At 42.4% G+C, this 22,428-nt stretch overlaps 1 protein-coding gene across 1 annotated transcript in view; it reads right to left on the bottom strand.

The window, feature by feature from the left end:
- Positions 1-22,428, bottom strand: part of TRPA1 (transient receptor potential cation channel subfamily A member 1) — a 94,442-nt gene that overhangs the window by 5,131 nt on the left and 66,883 nt on the right. Inside the window, exons 16-25 of the mRNA XM_088471572.1 lie at positions 18,798-18,857; positions 17,080-17,178; positions 15,737-15,807; positions 14,842-14,983; positions 13,345-13,434; positions 11,056-11,231; positions 7,963-8,092; positions 3,622-3,804; positions 2,438-2,506; positions 19-138 (exon numbers count right to left, since the gene is read on the bottom strand). Of these exons, the coding sequence (XP_088327698.1) occupies positions 19-138; positions 2,438-2,506; positions 3,622-3,804; positions 7,963-8,092; positions 11,056-11,231; positions 13,345-13,434; positions 14,842-14,983; positions 15,737-15,807; positions 17,080-17,178; positions 18,798-18,857 (1,140 nt within the window). The remainder of the gene's footprint in view (positions 1-18; positions 139-2,437; positions 2,507-3,621; positions 3,805-7,962; positions 8,093-11,055; positions 11,232-13,344; positions 13,435-14,841; positions 14,984-15,736; positions 15,808-17,079; positions 17,179-18,797; positions 18,858-22,428) is intronic.

Genomic DNA, 22,428 nt, shown 5'->3' with positions numbered 1-22,428 from the left:
GATCAGTACAATACTCACTGAGTTGATAGCAAGTCCCCAGATTCTTGGACGATTGGGGTACACAATAAAAGTGACTTGGTCCACTCGCTTCAAGAACCAGTATGGCAGCTTTTTCTCTAAGCTTGTGTGGAGACTCACCTAAGTATGTACATAAGAAACAAAATAAAGCATCAGAATATACAATGTATTAAAGTAACATCTGAAAGAAATATTTTGCAATGTTACAGAGAGTTGGGTACGTGATCACGGCGCATACAATGCCGGTGCTGGAATCCTGAAGGTTGGAAATCCCAACGCATGCAGGTAAGTCATTTATCCATTCCCCTAACCCCACCTCTTTCCCGCAGGTTAATGCTAACCCTCCCCTCCCGCAGCCTAACCCTAACATCATACACCTTAACCCTAACCCTCCCCTCCAGGAGCTTAACCCTAACCCTCTCCCTAGTGCCTATCCCTAACCCTAATACTTACCTTCTGGATTACAGCCTCCGGGATTCTGGAGCCAGGATTCTGACCCTGGGATTCAGAGCACCGGCATTCTGTGCGCCCTGGATGCCAACTTCATCCCATTATGGAGGATAGTGTAATCTGTCTTACAAATCCTCAAGTCAGAGACTTTTATCAATATGTAAACAGCATAGGCCATATATAAGCATTTGTGATGGATTTTAAAATGTGTGTGGAGTTTGCGCTTATAGAGTCATAAGAAGTTTATACCAAATATTGAAAAGATTTATGAGAAAGTAGTGCCAATTGTGCACTTATTGTATGGTACATATTATACAAACTTTACTAAGCCATCACTAAGTCTTAAAGTCTAAGTAAGCCAGTGACTTCCCATAATAACACACCTTCACAACACAAGGGTTATTTGATTGGATCCAGTGCCAGGTGGACGAGATTTTAAAGTATCTCTAAATGAGTTTTTATTATGCATAGTCTTATAGAATGTACTTTTTCCTGCCCTGAGGAAAGTGGGGTCACCACCAAAATGTTTCTGTAAAGCAACAATAAATGTTTGCAAAGAGACAAGCTGCATATGTACTTGATGTAACTGCTGGAAAGCAAAATCTACCTGAAGATAGTCTGTCAATTTGCTGCAAACTATCTTTAAAGGCCACTACACACTAGACGATTTTTTTAACGATTTGCCCGTTTCCGGCGCATCGGAAAGACAAATCGTTAAAATCGTCCATGGTGTACGCACTATATCGTGAGGTAACCGCTCCCGTGGGGTCGTCAGTCACATCGTCTGATACATGCAGACCAATCAGACAACACCATGCAGCAGGATGCGGCAGGAGTCGACATAACGGGCAGTCGGGCAGCGGATCGTCCAGCGTGTACGGGTCACCCGATATGTCGTGCCGTGCATTGCATTACTGTGCATTCATTGTGCCATGCATTGCATTATTGTGCATTCAATTAGCCCTGTATTGCATTACTGTGCATTCATTGTGCCATGCATTGCATTATTGTGCTTTCAATTAGCCCTGCATTGCATTACTGTGCATTCATTGTGCCATGCATTGCATTATTGTGCATTCAATTAGCCCTGCATTGCATTACTGTGCATTCCATGTGCCGTACATTGCGTTACTGTGCATTCCATGTGCTGTGCATTGTATTACTGTACATTCCATGTGCCGTGCATTGTATTACTGTGCATTCCATGTGCCGTGCATTACTGTGCATTCCATGTGCCGTGCATTGCATTACTGTGCATTCATTGTGCCATGCATTGCATTATTGTGCATTCAATTAGCCCTGCATTGCATTCCATGTGCCGTACATTGCGTTACTGTGCATTCCATGTGCCGTGCATTGTATTACTGTGCATTCCATGTGCCGTGCATTGTATTACTGTGCATTCCATGTACCGTGCATTACTGTGCATTCCATGTGCCGCGCATTGCATTACTGTGCATTCATTGTGCCATGCATTGCATTATTGTGCATTCAATTAGCCCTGCATTGCATTACTGTGCATTCCATGTGCCGTACATTGCGTTACTGTGCATTCCATGTGCCGTGCATTGCATTACTGTGCATTCCATGTGCCGTACATTGCATTACTGTGCATTCCATGTGCCGTGCATTACTGTGCATTCCATGTGCCGTACATTGCATTACTGTGCATTCCACATAATGCCAGCTCAGTACAGTAGCACAGTCAGGGAAGCACACACAACTAAAAAAAAAGGATTACATCTGTTTATAGTGTATTGGTGAAACGTAAACTTATTAAATTAATAGATAGTGTTGCCATGGGAGTTTGTTTACATATGCAACACAGTACCTTAATTTACATAGATCATTACGGTAGTGTACACGTGATATAACTCTCTTACATGGCATTCTTCTAAAACATGTTTTTAGTATTGTACCATCTCATTTTCCCTGTCTTCTCTAACTCAGTATTCTGTAGGTTATTCACCTGCATTGCAATCCTTTTAAGAGCTGCATTCCGCTGCACTTCGGCAATGTCACCAACAGCCAGACCAATCTATAGTATATGTAAAAGATAACATGGTTATTAAATAAATAAAGTATACTAGATTTAATAAAAATGTTACAGTCTTCACATACATGATTTTTATTCATTGGTTCATACTGTATTTGCAGTGCACTAAACCATGGAACAAAACAGACATTTGCTTTTATAAAAAAAAAACGAATTTACTGTGATTAAATTAGGATGCAAAACATATGTTGTACCACATAGACGTTTGTCACATTTATCAGACTTGTCCACACATTTTGTCTTGCAGCGCGTAAGGACATTATTTTATGCGGAGCTTCCTGGCAGGGTCACCAAGATACTCACAGATTCTCAAGCATGTACTCGCACAGAAACTGTCACTTACTAGTCATAGGGGTCAATTTAATTAGATGCAATTTATTCACATCTGTGAGTAAGTGCACCTATATGCCACACTTCCAGTACTGTCAGACTCGTGTTTTTTATTTCCAGTCCCATAGAGCTGTGTACAAAAATACACGAGTCTGGGGCAAGACCGGGCCACGAGAGAAGCAAGATGCGAGACGATACTCAGTTCTACTCGGAACCCCAAAGTGATCCGAACCCGGACACGGTTAAACTCGGATTCCCAAAGTTAAGGTGTGTTCCTTTTTTTAAGCAAAACCTAACCGCTCATCTCTACTTTAGAGCCAGGTCAACATAGTTGGAGAGATCGGTCATCCACATTTTCCATCGTTACCAATGGAAATTTTATACCTATCACCATTTTTTTCTGCCCATACATACTGTGTTGTTATAAGCCTAATTGGCCATCAAAATTCCAAAATGTATGGGAACCAGTAAACATTAATAGTGACTGACCTTAATGCAGAGTCAGCAATTATAAGCCTTGTTGTATACTTGCAGATGAAAGATAAAAGTTGATATATGATTGCTAGCTATAGTCTTACTAATCCACTTCTGAGCAAATACAGTATAGTAAATGACCCTCATAGACTGACAATACACTTCAGACAGAAATGTGAAGCTGCTGTCTATAAGTAAATGTAGAATGACCTCAGAGGAACCAGCGTCAATTCAGTTATTTGGTGGATATAGCTCAGTTTTTAATAATCTAAGATATATTTGAAATAACTTACAAGCAAGTTCATCAGCAGGATTGGAATTAAGAGAGTGAATATAATTAGATGAAAAAACGTTAAAAATGGGTATTCAATTTGATTTTCAAGCATAGGTTGAAGGAAACCATCTTGATAGTTGATGTCTCCAAGCATCATAGTGAACGTCTGCATTAAGGCAAGGTAAGGGTTGCTAAATGTTGTCTAGAAAAGAGGTAAAAACAGAATGAAATCACACAATATAGTGTTAAGCTTTTTGAACATGAGATAAGCAACAAGCATAAAATATTCAATTAATCATTTATAGTGCCACATACACAGTTACCTGACAGTAATGGTCATGAAATGTAAAACATGAAGACACACAATGCATTTCATGTTGCAGAAACATGCCAAATTTTCCGCCTTGCACATAATTGTTCAGTTGGTCATGTAGTTATGTTGCGGCCACCGGTCACAATCCCGACGGCAGAATGCCGGCTAGGGATTTATGACAGGCGTCGAGATACCGACGCCTGTCATAATCCCGACGCCGGAATCCAGGGCGACGTGGGTCCAAACGAGGCTAGTACGGTGCGCCCGTCCTCTTAGCCGCGGGGGGGGGGGGCGTTAGGTTCAGGCACCCCCTGGGAAGGTTAGGCACGGGGAAGGGGTGGGGTTAGGGTTAGGCACCCCCGGGAGGAGGTTAAGGTTAGGCACCCCCTCGGGAGGGTTAGGTTTCGGGTGCGGGGAGGGGGGTTAGGTTTAGGCACCCCTGGGGGGAGGTTAGGGTTAGGCACTAGGGAGGGAAGTTGGGTTAGGCACCCCTAAAGGAGGGTTAGGGAGGGGAGAGGGGAGGGTTAGGGTACTTACCTCACGCTGATGGGATTTCCTCCTGTCGGGCTCACAGGCAGGCTAAACCGGCGTCTAAATAGCCGCCGGCATTACAGTCCCATCCCGTTCAGTTGTACTTTATCAGTATTGCTCAGGCTCTCTATATTACATGTCACATTTCTATGGGGCATATTATTTACCACAATCTGCATTTAAAATGCGATTGTGGTGTGATATTTTCACCCAAATACGCATTGCGAATTTATGAAATGGGCCACGGGTTGAAGACCCCTGCTTTAAGCCATATATAAGCAGAGCAATGAAAGTCTTTGGACTTTTTTAAACCTTCTATCGGATGAGGTGTGTCAGGTGTGCAAATCACTTATAATAATAATAATAATATTATATTTGTTGTTAAGTATAGACATAGAGACATCAATTTGGCAGAAAACTGTTATCTATTTATTTATTCAATTAAATATATATTTAATAGAAAATATATTGGCAAAGAAAGCATGGCCAGAATCAGTACAATCCACAATAGTAACTCACAATATGCATTGTAACAGGATACCGCCCAAGGTGCACAACTCAACTATAACACCACTATAACATAACAAAGAGTATCCACTCGACCTTCTAACTTGACTACCCACCTGTTTGTGTGATGACGCTGCCCTCAACAAGGTGGTCAGCCAACTAACCAGTCAACAAAATGCACTAAAATTTAAATGATTGCACCCGAATGTTCTTTTCCACCACAAAATAGCCAACAATCAATCACAAACCAGCAAATACATAAGGGAGGGAGGGTGCTGAGACTGTAATAAAGAGGCTTTGGCCCACAGTCCAAGCCTTCCAACACAGACACACCTGCCACACCATAGGCAGGCTATGTCAAGTGATCAGCCCCCATGCCAGCTCCCATACTAGAGGTTTAAACTACCTCATTCTTATAGCAATAATTCGGCTTCTCTTACAGAACACAAAACAGCTGAGACATGGCACTGTGAGCACTAAGGTTTACACTACAGAGCACGAGTTTATGGTGGAAGATAGTAGTGTTTGCAGAGGAGAAGGAGTTATTTATCCAAAGCTATCAGATAACATTCACAACCCCAGGTACCTCCACCACAGGTAGCAGAAGAATGCATTACAGCGCTCATAAGTGAGATGAATATACGCAGAGTGCATGTGATTCAGATACAGCAGGTGTAGTGGCTTATAGATATTAGATACCAGTGGCAAATGGGCACTAGACCTTCTGTTGTGAACAAAATAAGTTAAGTAGACTATTTACATCTTCTTGACACAAGAGCTGACATTCTCACATAGCAAGACTTTTACTCACTTCTCTGACTTTACACAGAAACAGTTATCTTACTCACTTAAGCTGCATACTCACACAACGATTTTGTTACCAACTATTTTCTGAACGATTTTCTGAACGATTTTCTGAACGATTTTCTGTCAGATGTTTGAAAGTGTAATGAACGATTTTTTAGAACTACAAACGATTTTTGCATATTCCCTTAATGAAAATCATTCGGTTGACAAGTCTGACTGAACTACAAACTACCAACTACAAACGTGAACGCGCATGAACGATAATCGTTCATCGCTTGACTCAGAAAGTGAACGATTTTTTGAACGATTATCGTTAAACGATATCGTTTAACGATAATCGTTCAAAAAATCGTTGTGTGTGTATGCAGCTTGAGCGTACACACGGTCAGATTTGTCAGACTTGTCAGATTTGTCAGATGAACGACTGAACGATTAAACGATTTGAACGATTTGGACGATTTGTCCAAAGTTTTGAACGATTTGAACGATTTGAACGATTGAACGATTTTTGACTGCATTAAAATGAATGGAATCGTCCAAGTCTGACTGCAAACCCATCAGATGTCAGATATCGTTATCTGACAAACGGGAACGCGCATCGTTGATCGTCCATCGTTCAGGCATGTCAGATATGTCAGATTTTCCTTCAGATATGAACGACTGAACGATTTTTAAATCGTTATCGTTCATATCTGAAGGAAAAATCTGATCGTGTGTATGCACCATTAGAGGGGTATTCAATATGAAACGTAAACTTCGCTGTCGAAGTTTACGTTTCATATCGGAGATTTTCCTGGGATAAAGTATCGGGTGCGCGCCCGCTTTATCCCCGTATTCAATATAAAATCTACGAAAATGGGACATGGCGAAGTGGGATTTGCGATAAAATACGAAATTTTCCTCAAAAAAATTGTAGGACCCCCCTAAAGCTCTAAAAACATGGGGGATCACTATGGGTACGTCCGTTTTAGCCTGCAAATGAAAGTCGGGGATTTAAATAGCTGCGGCAGGTGCTTTTTTCCCGACATTGAAGAAGTGTTGCAGAAGAGCACTTAGGTTTTTTTTTTTGTTTTTTTAAGTGGTCCCATCAAATTTGGGGTACATGATAATGGGTACTAGCATATTTTTATGTCCCTAAAGTAATTTTTTTTAAATTCTGCAGCTGTGCACCTGCCGCTATAAATCTATTCTAGAAAACACCTGCCGCATACATGCACAATAGCCCTGAACCTATTTCCCTACTGTTAAACAATTTTTTCCCATTTTTTTTTTTCACCCCAATTTTTAAATTAATTTTTTGGGGTGTCCCTATTTTTTTTTTGACACAGTTATTTTTAAAATGTCATTCCCAGGGGTGCAGGCTATTTTTTTTTAAGCCTGCACCCCTAAACCCCAATTCTGCACTTTTTTTCGCCACCTATTCAGTGGTGAAAAGTTATCCCCGTTTTTTTTTTCAAAGACTTTTCGAACCTGCAAAAAGTCTTTGAAATTGAATACAGTGTAAAAGCAAAACCTGCAATAATGATGCCATAGCTGCGAAAACATCACAAAAACTGAGTTTTCGCTCCCATACTGAATACCCCTATAATGGAGCGTACACACGGTCAGATTTGTCAGACTTGTCAGATTTGTCAGATGAACGACTGAACGATTGAACGATTTGAACGATTTGAACGATTTTACCAAAGTTTTGAACGATTTGAACGATTGAACGATTTTTGACTGCATTAAAATGAATGGAATCGTCCAAGTCTGACTGCAAACCCATCAGATGTCAGATATCGTTATCTGACAAACGGGAACGCGCATCGTTGATCGTCCATCGTTCAGGCATGTCAGATATGAACGATTTTCCTTCAGATATGAACGACTGAACGATTTTAAAATCATTATCGTTCATATCTGAAGGAAAAATCTGATCGTGTGTATGCACCATTAGTGTTACTATTGAGCTTACATTCCCAAATCTCTGACGTGTCTCTAGCTCAGACAGACTGGAGCACTTAGTAGGATACTCCCCATTAGTCATCTCAACTCTCTAGTTCATGCAGCATCACTCAAACTGTTTAGAATTGAAGTAGTACCAGCTTGTAGGACTCAAGTCATACTGTACGGAAAATAGGAATAATTGTCATCTATGGAGACATGCCCACAGAGCTGAAATTATCATTGACCACAACATTTAAATCCAGCATACTGTACCTGGGGATATAGAACTACGAAGAAGCTCAGTCCGAATGCCAATATCAGAAAAAAGAATAGAACAACGATTCGCACCAGAGTTCTCAGAATTTCCCAAAACATTACAATATAGATTCCATATGTTTCAAATCTAGAAAAAATGTAAAAAGTAAACACTGTGTTACCCACAATTCCTGTCTTTATGCATTACAAACATGTTTAGTTCCCCACCGCAATATGTTAAAAATATAATGTAATATAAAAGAAAATAAAAAATATATACGCACACACATTATATATATATATATATATATATATATATTTATATAAAATATTTCAAAATAGTTACTAATGCCACATTTACGTAATCAATGCAATTAATATAAACATACAGTACAACATTTCTGCTCAGTTCTGCTATGGTTGGTGACAATCCTCTTCAAGAACGTAGGTGTGAGTCCTTTCCTTGTCCTGCATATGATGGAGCTGACTTAACAGAAGGGCTAAATATGACAAATCACTAGTGGATATGGGGCCTGATTCAGAAATGGACGGTATTGCACAACCGCAAGGAAGCAGCCGTCCAACAAAATATAAATGCAGCAGAAGGTGTCTGTAGGAAATCGACACCTCATGCATTGCATTTGCGATCTGAGTGGAGCGTCCATAGATGTTGCCTCGGATCACCATTGTGACCATCGGTCGCAATAATAGGTGGCCGTGCAGGCTGCGTAAGCTGAGACTTACTCACTGATGGACATGGACAGCCGGGTCCAGGAAGTCTGCTTCTGCCAACACAGGCCCTGGGCTTGGCACGCCTCCAAAACGGGGGCAACATACCCCCATATTGAAGAACGGTTCCTGTAGCGCCCCCCGCTCCACCCCCCCAAACACCGCAGGATGTCAATCATGCTGCGGCTAAGGGGAGTTTGCGAGCTAGCTCGAAGGACCCATTCTGCAGGTGCGCAGACCCACAAACATCGGAGATATACACTAACAATCAGGTTAGCATACTAAATAGTAAAGTACATATATGTGTGAAAACCTACATATGCCGGCGGACTGCGCCCTATGACACATGAAGTGGCCACTGACCAGTGGTCAGAGAGTGTAATATGCTTGTATACAGACAGAAATGACCTAATATACAAAAATGACTTTATACGTAGGTGTGTTTCTCAAAAATCCTTGAATTTTATTACTGATGTTAATCAGGTCAAAAAGACGGTAAATATAAACTACTAAAACATCATTTTAGTGAGAAGAGAATGATTGATTGGGTTGGGGGGAAGGGGATGCTGAAATAATTTGTTGGATAAGATAAATGGGGGTAATTGGTAAAAGGCACCTGGTGATCAGGCAGTGGGTGGACGTCCCGCACCCCACTGTATATAAACGTCCAAGTCACAAGTAAGGAGGTACTGTGAGTGTTGCTGCTGATGCAACCACTGGCTTGGTCCCGTCTCGCGAGATCTTGCTAGCCAGGGTGGTCTGATGCTTGAGGGGGCTGCAGCTCAACTCACCTATCTTGGAGGAGACTTGGGCAGGCGGAGGGGCACAGTTGGTGCGGTGTGTCGTGTTGATTAAGCAGGTTAGCTCCTACGCGTGTCTGCCGTGCGGCCTTCCTCAGGGAGTAGACATACTGTACATCTCTGAATCAGGCCCAGAGTTTTGAGCTCAGGTGTTCCTGACCACATAACATATACTTTGTCCAAAAATGTTTTACCTTGTGCATTGTGGGCAAGGTCTCTGTTATAGTGAGGGCCGGATTAAGGGCAGGGCGACAGGGGCCCCCACACACTGTCCCCGACCCCTGGCCACATGCCCGGTGAAAAGATTGATTGCGATCTACTGGAAGCTCACGGAGCTCCCACCTGTAGATCACTATCAACTTACGGTAAGTGGGAACGTTGGCCTCTGAATACTGATCGCTTCAGAGGCCAACATTCCCAGGGATGCAGTGCACGGGTGATGTCATGACGTCACCCTTGTACTGCAGAGGAGAGGAGCCTGCGCGCCAGATTCAGCAGACAGCGGCAGCAGCAGTAGCAGTGACAGCGTGACTCGGGAGGTGTGACGGCGTGGAGCGAAGACAGGTAAGGTTTTTAACAGGGGTGTGGGCGGGTAGGGAGAGCTACTGGGGATACTACTTTACGGGGCACATCTACGGGGGGCATTTAAGAAGAGGCACAAATATTGGGGGCATTGCAGGGGGCACAAATACTGGGGGCATTGGATGAAAGGCACAAATACTGGGGGCATTGGAGAAGGGACACAACTACTGGGGGCATTGAAGGGGCACAAATACTGGGGGCATTGAAGGGGCACAAATACTGGGGGCATTAGAAGAAAGGCACAAATACTGGGGGCATTGCAGAAGGGCACAACTACTGGGGGCATTCCAGAAGGAGCACAACTACAGGGGGCATTGGAACATCAGGCAGATAGACCGGTGTGTGTATATATATTTATTTATTTTTTTATATATATAACTTATAGATAGGGGCCCCCACACGTTTGTTGCCCAGGGGCCCCCACAGACCTTAATCCGGCCCTGGTTATAGTGAAGGTGATCTTCCATGTGTCCAGATGGAGCAATTATATTAGTGTTCACTTGGAGCTCCACAGTCATGTCCTGAGCAGCAATTATAAAACAAATGAGGGGAGACGTATCAAGCTTTGGAGAGAGATAAAGTAGAGAAGCTGCCCGAAACAACCAACCAGCTTCTAACTGTAATTTCAAAGGCTGTGATAGATAAATGACAGAAGCTAACTGGTTGCTTTGGGCAATTTCTCCACTTTATCTCTCACCAAGACTTGATACATCTACCCCATGGAAATGTATCAAGCCTTCTAAAGAGGAGAAATGGAGAATTTGCCCATAGCAACCAATCAGCTTCTAACTGTCATTTATTTAGTACATTCTGTAAAATGATAGATAGAAGCTGATTGGTTGCTATGGGCAACCTTTCCACTTGTCCTCTTTAGAAGGTGTAACTGCATATGCTAATTTGTAATGTATATCTGGGGACATAGCAGTGACATTTATATGATTATGTAGTGCTCTGCTAGTTCTAATTACACCAGTGACTGTACTGGTAGTGAGCCTATTACCTTTGAAGGTAAATCAAAAAGTTGACCCAGGATGAGAACACGGCAAACGCTCCAGCTTGCCATTGCCAGTAGGACATGGAGATGTTTCCTTTACACACAGAAGATACAAAGAGAATGCTTGATATATGAATTGTCCAGTCTAGAGCATTACTGCTGTCCAATAGGTACTTCAGTCTCTAAAATAAAATAACACATACAAAACAAAGTTACAATTGTATACCCTAACACAGTGGTTCTCAAACTAGGTCCCCAGGACCCCACACAGGACACGTTTTCCAGGTCACACAGCAAGTGCACAGGTGTAGTCATTACACACTGACACATTTTTAAAAGATCCACAGGTGGAGCTAATTATCTCACTTGTGATTATGTGAGGAGACCTGGAAAACATGCACTGTTTGGGGTCCTGAGAACCAAGTTTGAAGAACCTGTGCCTTAACATATGTACAGTAATCAATATAATTACAGTGAAAATCAACAGATTAGTAACCAGTGCTAGATTAGCCACCAAAGAGCAAATTTAAAAATGTTTTTAAAAAACCTATGACCTAAGCTGCATACACACGTAAAGATTTTCTGTCCAACCATCCAACTAGTTGATTGGTTGGAATGAAAATCTGGTAACGTATGGGAGTAACTGATGATCAGCAATTTGCTCCCAAACGCCGGAAAATGGACAAAAACTGTTGTTTGAACAAATTGTTTAGATCAAACATTTAACAAACTTATCTGACGACTATTTTCATCTGTTTTCTGGCATTTAGGAGCAAATTGCTGATCATCATTTACTCCCATACGTTACCAGACTTTCATTCCAACTAATCAACTAGTTAGATGGTTGGACAGAAAATCTTTACGTGTGTACCCAGCCTACTCATGCCATTATCTCCTCCCCCCGTGCAACATTGACCAGCACTGGATTTGTGCTTATGGGGTCTGTAGTCTGCTATGTTCTGCATTTTCTGCACTGTCATTTGCATGCACTTTATTCACATCTACTGTATGTTTGCACTGTATCTGTATATGACCATTGTAGGGCATTATGGATTTCTTATGTCTCCTTATAAATAATAATAATAATACTAGTAATCACATGCTCACTTCCATCCTTGTCATTTAAACAACAGAATACAGTATAAGGATATAATTTAGAAGTTCCGTCAGATGAATACAGTTTTAAAGTACTGTATATTACTTTCTTTTGCAGCAATAGTGTAGAAGCCACAGCACCCACCATCTCTCTAACCATACACATTAAATAATATGCAACATTGTTATGTTTATGGAAATACAATAGAAATATTATTATGTTGTTTGTATAAAATGTATTTCTTATAGAGGTGTGTTTGACACTTCCGCCTGTTCGCATGATCTAAAAAAAACCACACCAAGATCAACCCCAAAGCAGCAATCCCACAAAGAAGAATTAGGAAATGTTAATATTACTGCTAACAATCCACCTTTCAGTCCCTACACATTTCTGAAATGTAGATAATACTATGGGGCATATGTACTAAAGTGAGAGTTTTTAAAAGTGGAAATGTTGCCCATAGCAACCAATCAGATTCTAGCTATTATCTTTTAGAAGGTGCTATTTAAATGTCTCCATTTCTAAAAACTCTCTCTTTAGTAAATATATCCATTAGTCCTTAAATACCAATTTTGCTCCAATGCAGATTTTTTTACCACCTCCTTGGAGTGCTGGAATAATTGATATTGTGTTTAAACTGTAATGTGGTGGTGGTTGGGGGGTCGTTCTACTTTGCATGTTGAGAGTGGTTCTTCTTTAATAAACATCAATGATAACATCCACTGAAGAAACTAGAGATTTGTCACTCCAATTAAAGCAGCATTATCATACACATCCCACAGTATCACAATGCTCCATTGGATTCTATGAATTGGGACATCCTGCTAACATAGGACTGTTAGGAGGTATGGCATTCAGTGATGCTGATGGACCCTGTTCTATCCATTATCTTACTCTCATTCTGCTTTGATCAAAACTGAATAGCTTTCAGCTATGCCCACAAATCTGTTCTGCATATGACACTGTAAGCCTGTCTATGAGGTCATCTTGAATCTCAATGCATAAACTAAGCATATCTTATATAACCCAGTGAGGTGAAAATTATCTTACTATACAGTATATCCCGAAGAAGCTTCAGCACATTTTATGAGAGAATTTGCAGTGCCCAACCATGGTTATCCTTAAAACCTGGACCGTTAGGGTGCATTGAGGACCAAGTTTAGGAACATCTGTTATAGACATCACATTGTATACATTACCTGTTGGCCAATCTGTACAATCTCTTTCAGAATCCCAAGAACACTCATGAACATCACAATACCCATGCAAACGCGTGTGAAATATGTGTCCTGCAGATAAAAAGATGTATAGAGGATTAAGTTACCGGCTTTCATTAACTGTGGGATCATCATTTTACATCACACAGTGACTGCAAAAAAAAAAAAAGAATATGTATATAGAAAATTAACGTACTATAATATATTGTGTCAGTCATCTTACTGTATCAGGGGTAAATTTACTGAAGTGCAGGTTTTTAGAAGTGGAGATGATGCCCATAGCAACCAATCAGGTTCTACTTAACATTTATCTAGCACCTTCTAGAATATAAAAGCTACTGCAGAATCTGATTGGTTGCTATGGGCAACATCTCTGCTTCTAAAAACCTGCACTTTAGTAAATATACCCTTCAGACTAATAAAAAAACCGGTAAGAGCATTCTTTACTTATGAAAGAATGAAAGATTAACAGTTTGCCTGATGAACTCTTGGGCAGGTGCTGGATAATGTCATTTTTCACTGCCACAGGTGAGATAATCTTTTCATCTAAGCAACACGGAGGGCATAAGGAGCAACAAAAAAGAAAGAAGATCTCAATAGATCAAAGCATATTTAATAACACTGTAGCATATGTGAAAATAGGAGAATGCCCTGGCGCTGATGAATATAGCTAGGCAACAGCAGCACCCTCATGATCAGGGTTATACCTCAATGCTTGTACATACATACATGTGCCAATACCCCTTTAAAATATTTATTTCTAATATAGGCTATTCTGGACATACATCCGTGTCTTGAATAGTGTGTAGATGAAATCGGTATTTTGAAACGCGTATATATAGTTACATGGTCTCATGGGTCAATCCTTGTCCTAATAATGGTGCTGTGTGGTAAGAGATAAAACAGCAATACTATCACCACATGTTTAAGTACAATACTCAATATTTCTCATTGTTATTAAATATGCTTTGATCTTTTGGTATCTTCTCTCTATCACCTTTCATCTTACTTTGATCACATGAAATAAATGCTCTCAAGTCATATCTACATAAACAGAAAATTGAAAACATATTAGTGGGTAAAACTTGATTAATAGTACTTAGGCTGGGTACACACCTAGCAGATATATCTGCAGATGATGGTTGTTCATACACACCGAACAACCATCATCTGCCATCTGTCAGCGGGTCCCGCTAGCTGGGTGTCACGCTGCGACCACCTCCCCTGGGACTCCCGCTGTAAGTGTACGGGCGGTCGGCTGTTCGCCATACACACAGCACGATAGACAGATTACTTATATCTGCAGATATATGTGCAGCACAGCCGACGCGATATGCTTGTGCACGACATCGGTCACAGACATATCGCTGGTACACACTGGCCAATATATCTGCCAGTGTGTACCCATCATTAAAACACCATGTTATATGTACATCACAATGTAGAAATAGGAACATGGGGTTTAGCACCACAGAATACCTCAAATTGTAATGGCTCAGGTTTTGCAGTTGAATTGTGGGAGCTGGGTCTCACAGCATTCATTATCAGGAGAGTTAGAGGAATAAGCCCAAATGAGTAAATTGCAAGGTTAATAAGGTGCGCCTTAAATCCATAAGCCATCCTAAAAGAAAATAAATATTTTTAAAACTGGAGATATTAATGGCAAGTTTTGTGTTTGTGTTCCCCCAAAGGACATCAAGTCCTCAATGTCCTTCTTTCTTTTCATTGGTACTTCCATCCATCACATTATACCTAATGTCTGGGGTTTCATAATGGAGAAATTGCAAAACTCCATCCTTTCATCTTCATTCATAAGCTCTTTTCATCCCATCAGACCTCTGCAGTTCCACCAAACCTCTGCAATTACTTCAAATGTTATGTTATTATAACCTATTACTACAGTAACTGGCTCTACTTTCATCTTACTGGCAATTATTTGTCTCATATGGATGGATTGGAGGAGCACCCTCCTATCACTTTTATGACTGAGTCTGTCAACAATTGTAAAGCACTGCACAGAATGTTGGCTCTACAGTATATAAATTAATGTACTAAAAAACAAAAGTCCCCTTGCAACCCCTTAGCTCAGCAGCTGGAATAGTCTTTTCTGAAATGTAAGCATTGCTCAGCCCCCAAATACCAATATAGCTATTTAAATAGAAATACATTTTGCTCCAATGCAGTTTTCATCACCTTTTAAAGTGCTGGAAAAATCAATATTGTGCTTGAACTATAATGGGGGTGGACTGGGGGTGTTTCTACTAAGATTGGTTCTTCTTTCATAAACATTTTATCAGTGATGGCATCGCCAAGGAAACTGGAGATTTGTCAACATTAACTAAAGCAGCATTATACATACAGGTCCTATACATACCATTTCATGAGCAAGTATTCTTTACAAACTGGATGAGAGAGGAGCTCCACGCGCTTGTGTTGAACCATGGCCTATATATATATATAAATGGGGAAAAAAAATCTATGTAAAATAAAGTACTTTTGGAGTTGGGAAAGAATGTAAATCCTTCATTGAATCTGCTTTCTGACTTTAATCTATTCCTAAACGTATGCCATTGATCCTCCCAACTCTAACCATGGACTAGTACAAATGTTTACATCAGTACAGATGCTGCCATTTTGGCCTGCAAATGCATGTGCTTCCCCATAAAACAGTTGTGATGTACTGTGTGTAGGCACACACAGTACATCACAAAAGACTATTATGGGTGTGGTATATAACTCAGATAGTCAAAATTTAGATATTCAATATGCTATAGATATCATAATGTCGACAGATACATTATGCAGACAGCAAAAATACCTGTATCGACATGGACTATATGTCTACAATCAATATGTAGACAGTCAAAATGTCGACAGTGACAGACATGGACATAATGTAGACGATTATTAAAAAGGTTGAAATGTCGACAGGTTCAACATGTAGACCCAGTCGAAATGAGGACATTTAAAATATAACAAATCATAAGGTCGACACCAAGATATCAACAGTCACAATGATGACATAGATAAAGGACTGAATAATGGGGACCAGTCATAATGGACCAGAGCCATAACTAGACTTTTTGGTGCCCTGTACCAGAGAGAGCATTGGTGCCCACCCCCATTTTTTAAATAGGAACATAAGATAGTGCACCTGAAAAAGGTCCATGGCCTCATTGGGAAGGGCCAGGGAAGAGATAGGAAAGGCCAGGAGATGCTGGGGATAATAGCATCCCCAAGTTAGAATGATAATAAACAGGAAAATTGACAAGCCCCAAACAGTGCCCCCTGCCCTGCCATGGCACAGGTCGCACCACCCTAGTTACGGCCCTGTAATGGACCAATGTACAGTAGAAGATTGTTTCCCACTGAAAGAAGTGCACTGCGTATGTCATGTCAGCAGTGCAGTCATATGTCCTTAAATGTTACATAACAAAAATCATTGTCATCATGCTGTGCACATACTAAGTATCTGCCTGTTATATGGAGATAGGACGCCTGTTAGACAGAACCTTTGCACCCAGCATGAGGAGGGTATAAGTCCCAACACTAATGATACTAATGTCAATAGCTGTGGACGGAGAAACAGTGGGCGTTGTGACCCCACTCCTGAAGGAGAATGGATACTTGCATTAGTATATGGTAGTAAATCTGGCGGCAGCAGTCCGCGCTTGCGGGCGCTTTGTGTCTGACTCAGAATTAGACAAATTATCTTACATTTAACGTGGTTAGAGGTTCATAGTGGACTTTGCTTTTCTTTTCTTTTGTCTTCTTAAAGCTTAGAGGACATTGTAGATACCGGAAGTTGTATTCAATCTAATAGAAAAAATAATGAATTGAATAAAAATAATTAGATATGAATTTAATTTGCATAGTTTTATGAAAGGTATTTCCCAATTCTCTCCTGCCACTAGGTGCCGTCAGTTCCTGAGTATCCCACTATCAGTGTCTCCAGCAGGAGGCTCATTATGGCATGTATGGGAATAGCCTCTAGCATAGATAGATTACCACTGTGATATAGAACCGAGGGCCTGATTCAGACCCTGTAGCGAGTGCTGAGCGCTCGCAACCGGGTCGATGTTTGCCCACTGGGCATGCGCACGACGGAGCTGGCTCCATCGTGCGCATGCACGAGACCCGGCTAGTGACGGGTGCTCCGCTGCTCCGGGTCTCGCACCAAAGGGGGCGAGCTGTCGATGGTGATTGACAGCTCATCCTGTTTGGTAGGCGGGCAGGGGGGGTGGCTGGCCAAATGGAGGCGTTCCCGAAGGAACGCCTGCCTTTTGGGGGCGGCCCCACTGACATCACCAGTGATGTCAGTGGGAGAGCTTCCGGCTCTATTAGAGCCAGAAGCTCTCTGGGGCTTGTGGCCATGAGACCCTACCACAAGGGTCTCGTTGCAAGCCCGATGGTCGCGATGGTCTTGACCATCACGACCATCAACCTGGCCGCTCGCAATAGCTGTGGGTGGTCACCCACAGCTATGCGAGCGGCCAGGAGGCCGAACAAAAATAAAAAAAACCGCCCTGATTCAGAGCAAGCACTCGTTCACAGCGTCCGTCTCTGAATCAGGCCCCGTGTCTTATAACTGAAAAGGTAATTATACAGGCAAAAGACCTCAGCTCAAGTGCTTTTATACAGGTCACAGAAATACAAGGTGACTTCAAATTCAAGTTACTTTGATGATTTACTGTATGAGGTACTTTATTCTTTATAAACACTAAGGGGGTCATTCAGACCCGGTCGTTAGCGCCGATGCGCTCGGACCGGGTCGATGGCCCTCCACAGAGCAAGCGCACGACGGCGCCGGCGTTCGCATGCGTGAGACTCGCTACGACCGACAGCGCTGGTGGTAGCGGGTCTCGATCCAAAGGGGGCGAGCTGTCAATGTTGACTGACAGCTCGCCCCGTTTGGAAGGCGGGTCGGGGGGGTGGCAGCCCAAACGGAGGCGTTCCCATGGGAACGCCTGCCGTTTGGGGGAGGCCCCACTGACATCACTAGTGATGTCAGTGGAGAGCTTCCGGCTCTGACAGAGCCAGAAGCTCTCCGGGGCTTACGACAAGTGAGACCCTACCCTAGGGTCTCGTCGTAAGCCCCCATGGTCGCGATGGTCTCTGACCATCGCGACCATCACCCGAGCGGTCGTTAGAGCTTTGGGTGTTAACCCACAGCCTAACGACCGCAACAGAGGCGACCGGTCAGGATGCAAGTGGCCGCCCAGTTTCTGAGCGACCGCTTGCATCCTCCGACCGCCTCTGAATGAGGGCCTAAATGTGTTCCGGTACAGTTTATACTGTGTTCTCTTAGTGCATTATTTAATACACAGCTGGCACCACATGGAAAGCATAGACATCAACAAGAGCAATTGAGGCATAAACTGCCAAATGTAACTTTATATAGCAGGTACAGTGTTTGCTGTATATATTCAACTTACAAAGAAATCTGTACTCTTCTTGTCTCCAGGTGATTCAATCATACATCTATCCAAAAGATTCTAAAAGGAAAAGAAAAAATAGATATAATATATTATACTAACATTCATGTGTTACTTCATCAATGTAATAATAATAATAATAATAATTTTATTTATATAGCTCTTTTCTCCTAAAGGACTCAAAGTGCTTTACATTTGCCTTTACAGTACACAATACAAAACAAGCTTAACAAGGGACATTAGTGAAATGCTTGGGTGAATAGGTTAGTCTTGAGTCTATTTTTGAAGGACTCTAGAGTGGAGGCCCCTCAAACTGTGCAGGGAAGTGAGTTCCATATGGTCGGAGTCACAACGCTGAAAGTTCAACCCCCAGACGAATTCCGGGAGATTCTAGGTACTGTTAATAGTTCTTCGTCAGCAGATCACAGTAATCAAGTGGGACAGTAAGGAATCAGAAGCTGCTTCAGGTACCTTGGGCCATGGTCATGTATAGCAGTGAAAGTTAGTAAGCCAATTTTGAAAACAATTCGCCATCTGACAGGCAGCCAGTGAAGGGAGTAGAGAATGGGTGTTATGTGGCTGGAACGGTGCTGGTTGGTTAATAGCCTGGCAGCTGTGTTTTGTACCATCTGCAAGCGGTGCAATTCTTTTGCTGGGAGACCAAGATAGAGGGCATTGCAGTAGTCTAGGCGTGATTATAAAAATGCATGTTTGACTTTAGGCAGATCTTCTGAGGGAATTAAATGCTTGATTCTGGCTATGTTCCTCCTGATACCTGATGTTTAAGTGTCAAGCCACTATCCAGGACAACACCAAGATTCTGCATATGTTCAGTCTTTTGTAATTCTGAGCTCCCAAGCGTAAGTCCTGTTGGTTGGCTATGCTGTAGTCCTGTCCTATGTCCTATCATAAGGACCTCTGTTTTATCAGGGTTCAGTCGCAAGCCAACTGACACTTATCCACTCCTGGAGCTCAGCTAGGCAGCCATTTAGGGTTGTTAAGGGGTTCTTAGTACCTGGAGCAAAGGACATGTGCAGTTGTGTATCATCTGCATAGCCGTGGTAGACCAGGCCATGATGTCTGATTATTTCCCCCAATGGTAGCATGTATACTGCAAAAAGCATGGGAGATAGTATAGAACCCTGTGGGACACAGCTTGGAAGTGGCACTGGTGATGAAGAATTTACTCCAGAAGAAACTCTCTGTGACCTGCCGGTCAAAAATGATTTGAACCATCTAAGGACTGTTCCATCCAGTCCACAGAAATTTTTCAGAAGCTCAATCAGAATCTTGTGGTTCACGGTATCAAATGCTGCAGAGAGATCCAGAAGGATTAAGATTGAACAATCACCTCTGTCTCTTGCCATCAGAAGATCATTAAGCACACATACCAGGGCTGTTTTAGTGCTATGTCTTCTCCTGAATCCTGACTGGAATGAATCATAAATATCATGAGTAGACAAGCGGGTTTCCAGTTGCATTGCCACCACTTTCTCAATGACCTTTCCTAGAAAAGGATGGTTTGATACTGGTCTATAGTTGGTCATGCAGTCGGGGTCTAAATTAGGTTTTTTAAGAAGTGGTCTAACAATTGCTTCCTTTCTGGAAAAATACCTGTTTGCAAAGAGCATTGAACTATTTTTGCAATTACAGGGCCAATCATGTCCATACACCCTATGAGAAGCTTGGTTGAGGCAGGGTCCAGATCACAGGTGGTGGGTCGCAACATTCTGATAATTATACATTGCAACTCTAGCCACTAGCAATCTACTAAGAGCCACAATGTTATCCATTTGCATCCTATCACCAACAACCTACTACAAACCAAAATGTTATCCACTTTAATCCTATCCCCAACAACCTGCTACAAATCACAATGTTATTCACTTCCATATTAGTACCAATAACCTACTAATAGCCACAATGTTATCTACTGCCATCCTAGCACCAACAGCCTGCTACATACCGCAATGTTATCAACTGCCATCCCACAGGTATCACCAACAACCTGCTACACACCACAATGTTATCAACTGCCATCCTAGCACCAACAGCCTGCTACACACCACAATGTTATCCACTGCCATACTACAGGTATCACCAACAACCTGCTACAAACCACAATGTTATCCACTGCCATACTACAGGTATCACCAACAACCTGCTACAAACCACAATGTTATCCACTGCCATCCTAGCACCAACAACCTGCTACACAGCACAATGTTATCAACTGCCATCCTAGCACCAACAACCTGCTACACACCACAATGTTATCCACTGCCATCCTAGCACCAACAACCTGCTACACACCACAATGTTATCCACTGCCATCCTAGCACCAACAGCCTACTACACACCACAATGTTATTCACTGCCATCCCACAGGTATCACCAACAACCTGCTACACACCACAATGTTATCCACTGCCATTCTAGAAACTACAACCTGCTACACACCACATTGTTATCCACTGCCATTCTAGCACCAACAGCCTACTACAAACCACAATGTTATCCACTGCCATCCTATCACCAATGTGATGTAATCATTATACCGACAAGCAGGATGTCGGTGCTTACCGCCTGCTTAGGGTTAGGCACTAGGGGGAGGATTAGGGATAGGCACTAGGAAGGGAGGGTTAGGTTTAGGCAGTAGGGGGGAAATTAGGTTTAGAGTGCAGGGATGGAGGGGTAGGGTAAAGGGTTAGGGTAGGCTTACTTACCTCTACGCTTCGTGATTGTAACCTAGTCGGAATCCCAGCATAAGGATTTTGACTGCCGGGATCCCAAGCGTCTGCATCCCGTACCCAATCCTAACCAACAACCTGTTACAAAGCACAATGTTATCCACTACCATCCTATCAGCAACAACCTACTACAAACCACAATGTTATCCACTACCATCCTATCACCAACAACCTACTACAAACCACAATGTTATCCACTGCCATCCTAGCACCAACAACCTGCTACACAGCACAATGTTATCCACTGCCATCCTAGCACCAACAACCTACTACAAACCACAATATTATATACTGCCATCCTAGCGCCAGCAACCTATTACAAAACAAATTATCCACTGCTGTTCAAACACTGAATTTGAACTGCAACTATATTTGAAGCACAAGCCAGTTTTAAAATGTTGGTCTATCAAGTGATGGGACCTCTATCCTAAAGTAAAATAAACTTAATAAAACACACAGGGATTAAATTTTATTTTTAATTTGAACAGTGTACTGTACGGGAAGCAGTCAGGAAGCCAAAGGACAAAATCCCGACCACCGGCTTCCCGACTGTCTAATCTTGGCAAGGTACTAATGACAGGCGTCGATATCCCAACGCCTGTCATTAGACCTACACCGGGAGCTCGACACTTCGCTTACCGATCGAAGGTAAGCCGGACGCCAGGCGCGTGGGGGGGAGAGGATTAGGTTAGGGGTTCCTGGGGGGGACTTAGGGTTAGGCACCCCTCTGGGAGGTTAGGGTTAGGCTAGGAGAAGGGGGGTTAGGGTTAGGCACTCCCGAAGGGGGAGGATAGGGACCCCCCCGTAAGACTTAGGGTTAGGCTGTGGGGGTTAGGGTTAGGCACTTGTGGGGGAGGTTGGGTTAGGCACCCCTAAGGGAG

The sequence above is a fragment of the Taudactylus pleione genome, unplaced genomic scaffold (assembly GCF_031769625.1).
Source record: "Taudactylus pleione unplaced genomic scaffold, aTauple2 ptg000114l, whole genome shotgun sequence".
Classification (NCBI taxonomy): Eukaryota; Metazoa; Chordata; class Amphibia; order Anura; family Myobatrachidae; genus Taudactylus; species Taudactylus pleione.
The sequence above is the reverse complement of the archived record's forward strand: the minus strand, read 5'-3'. Positions and strand labels throughout refer to the sequence as shown.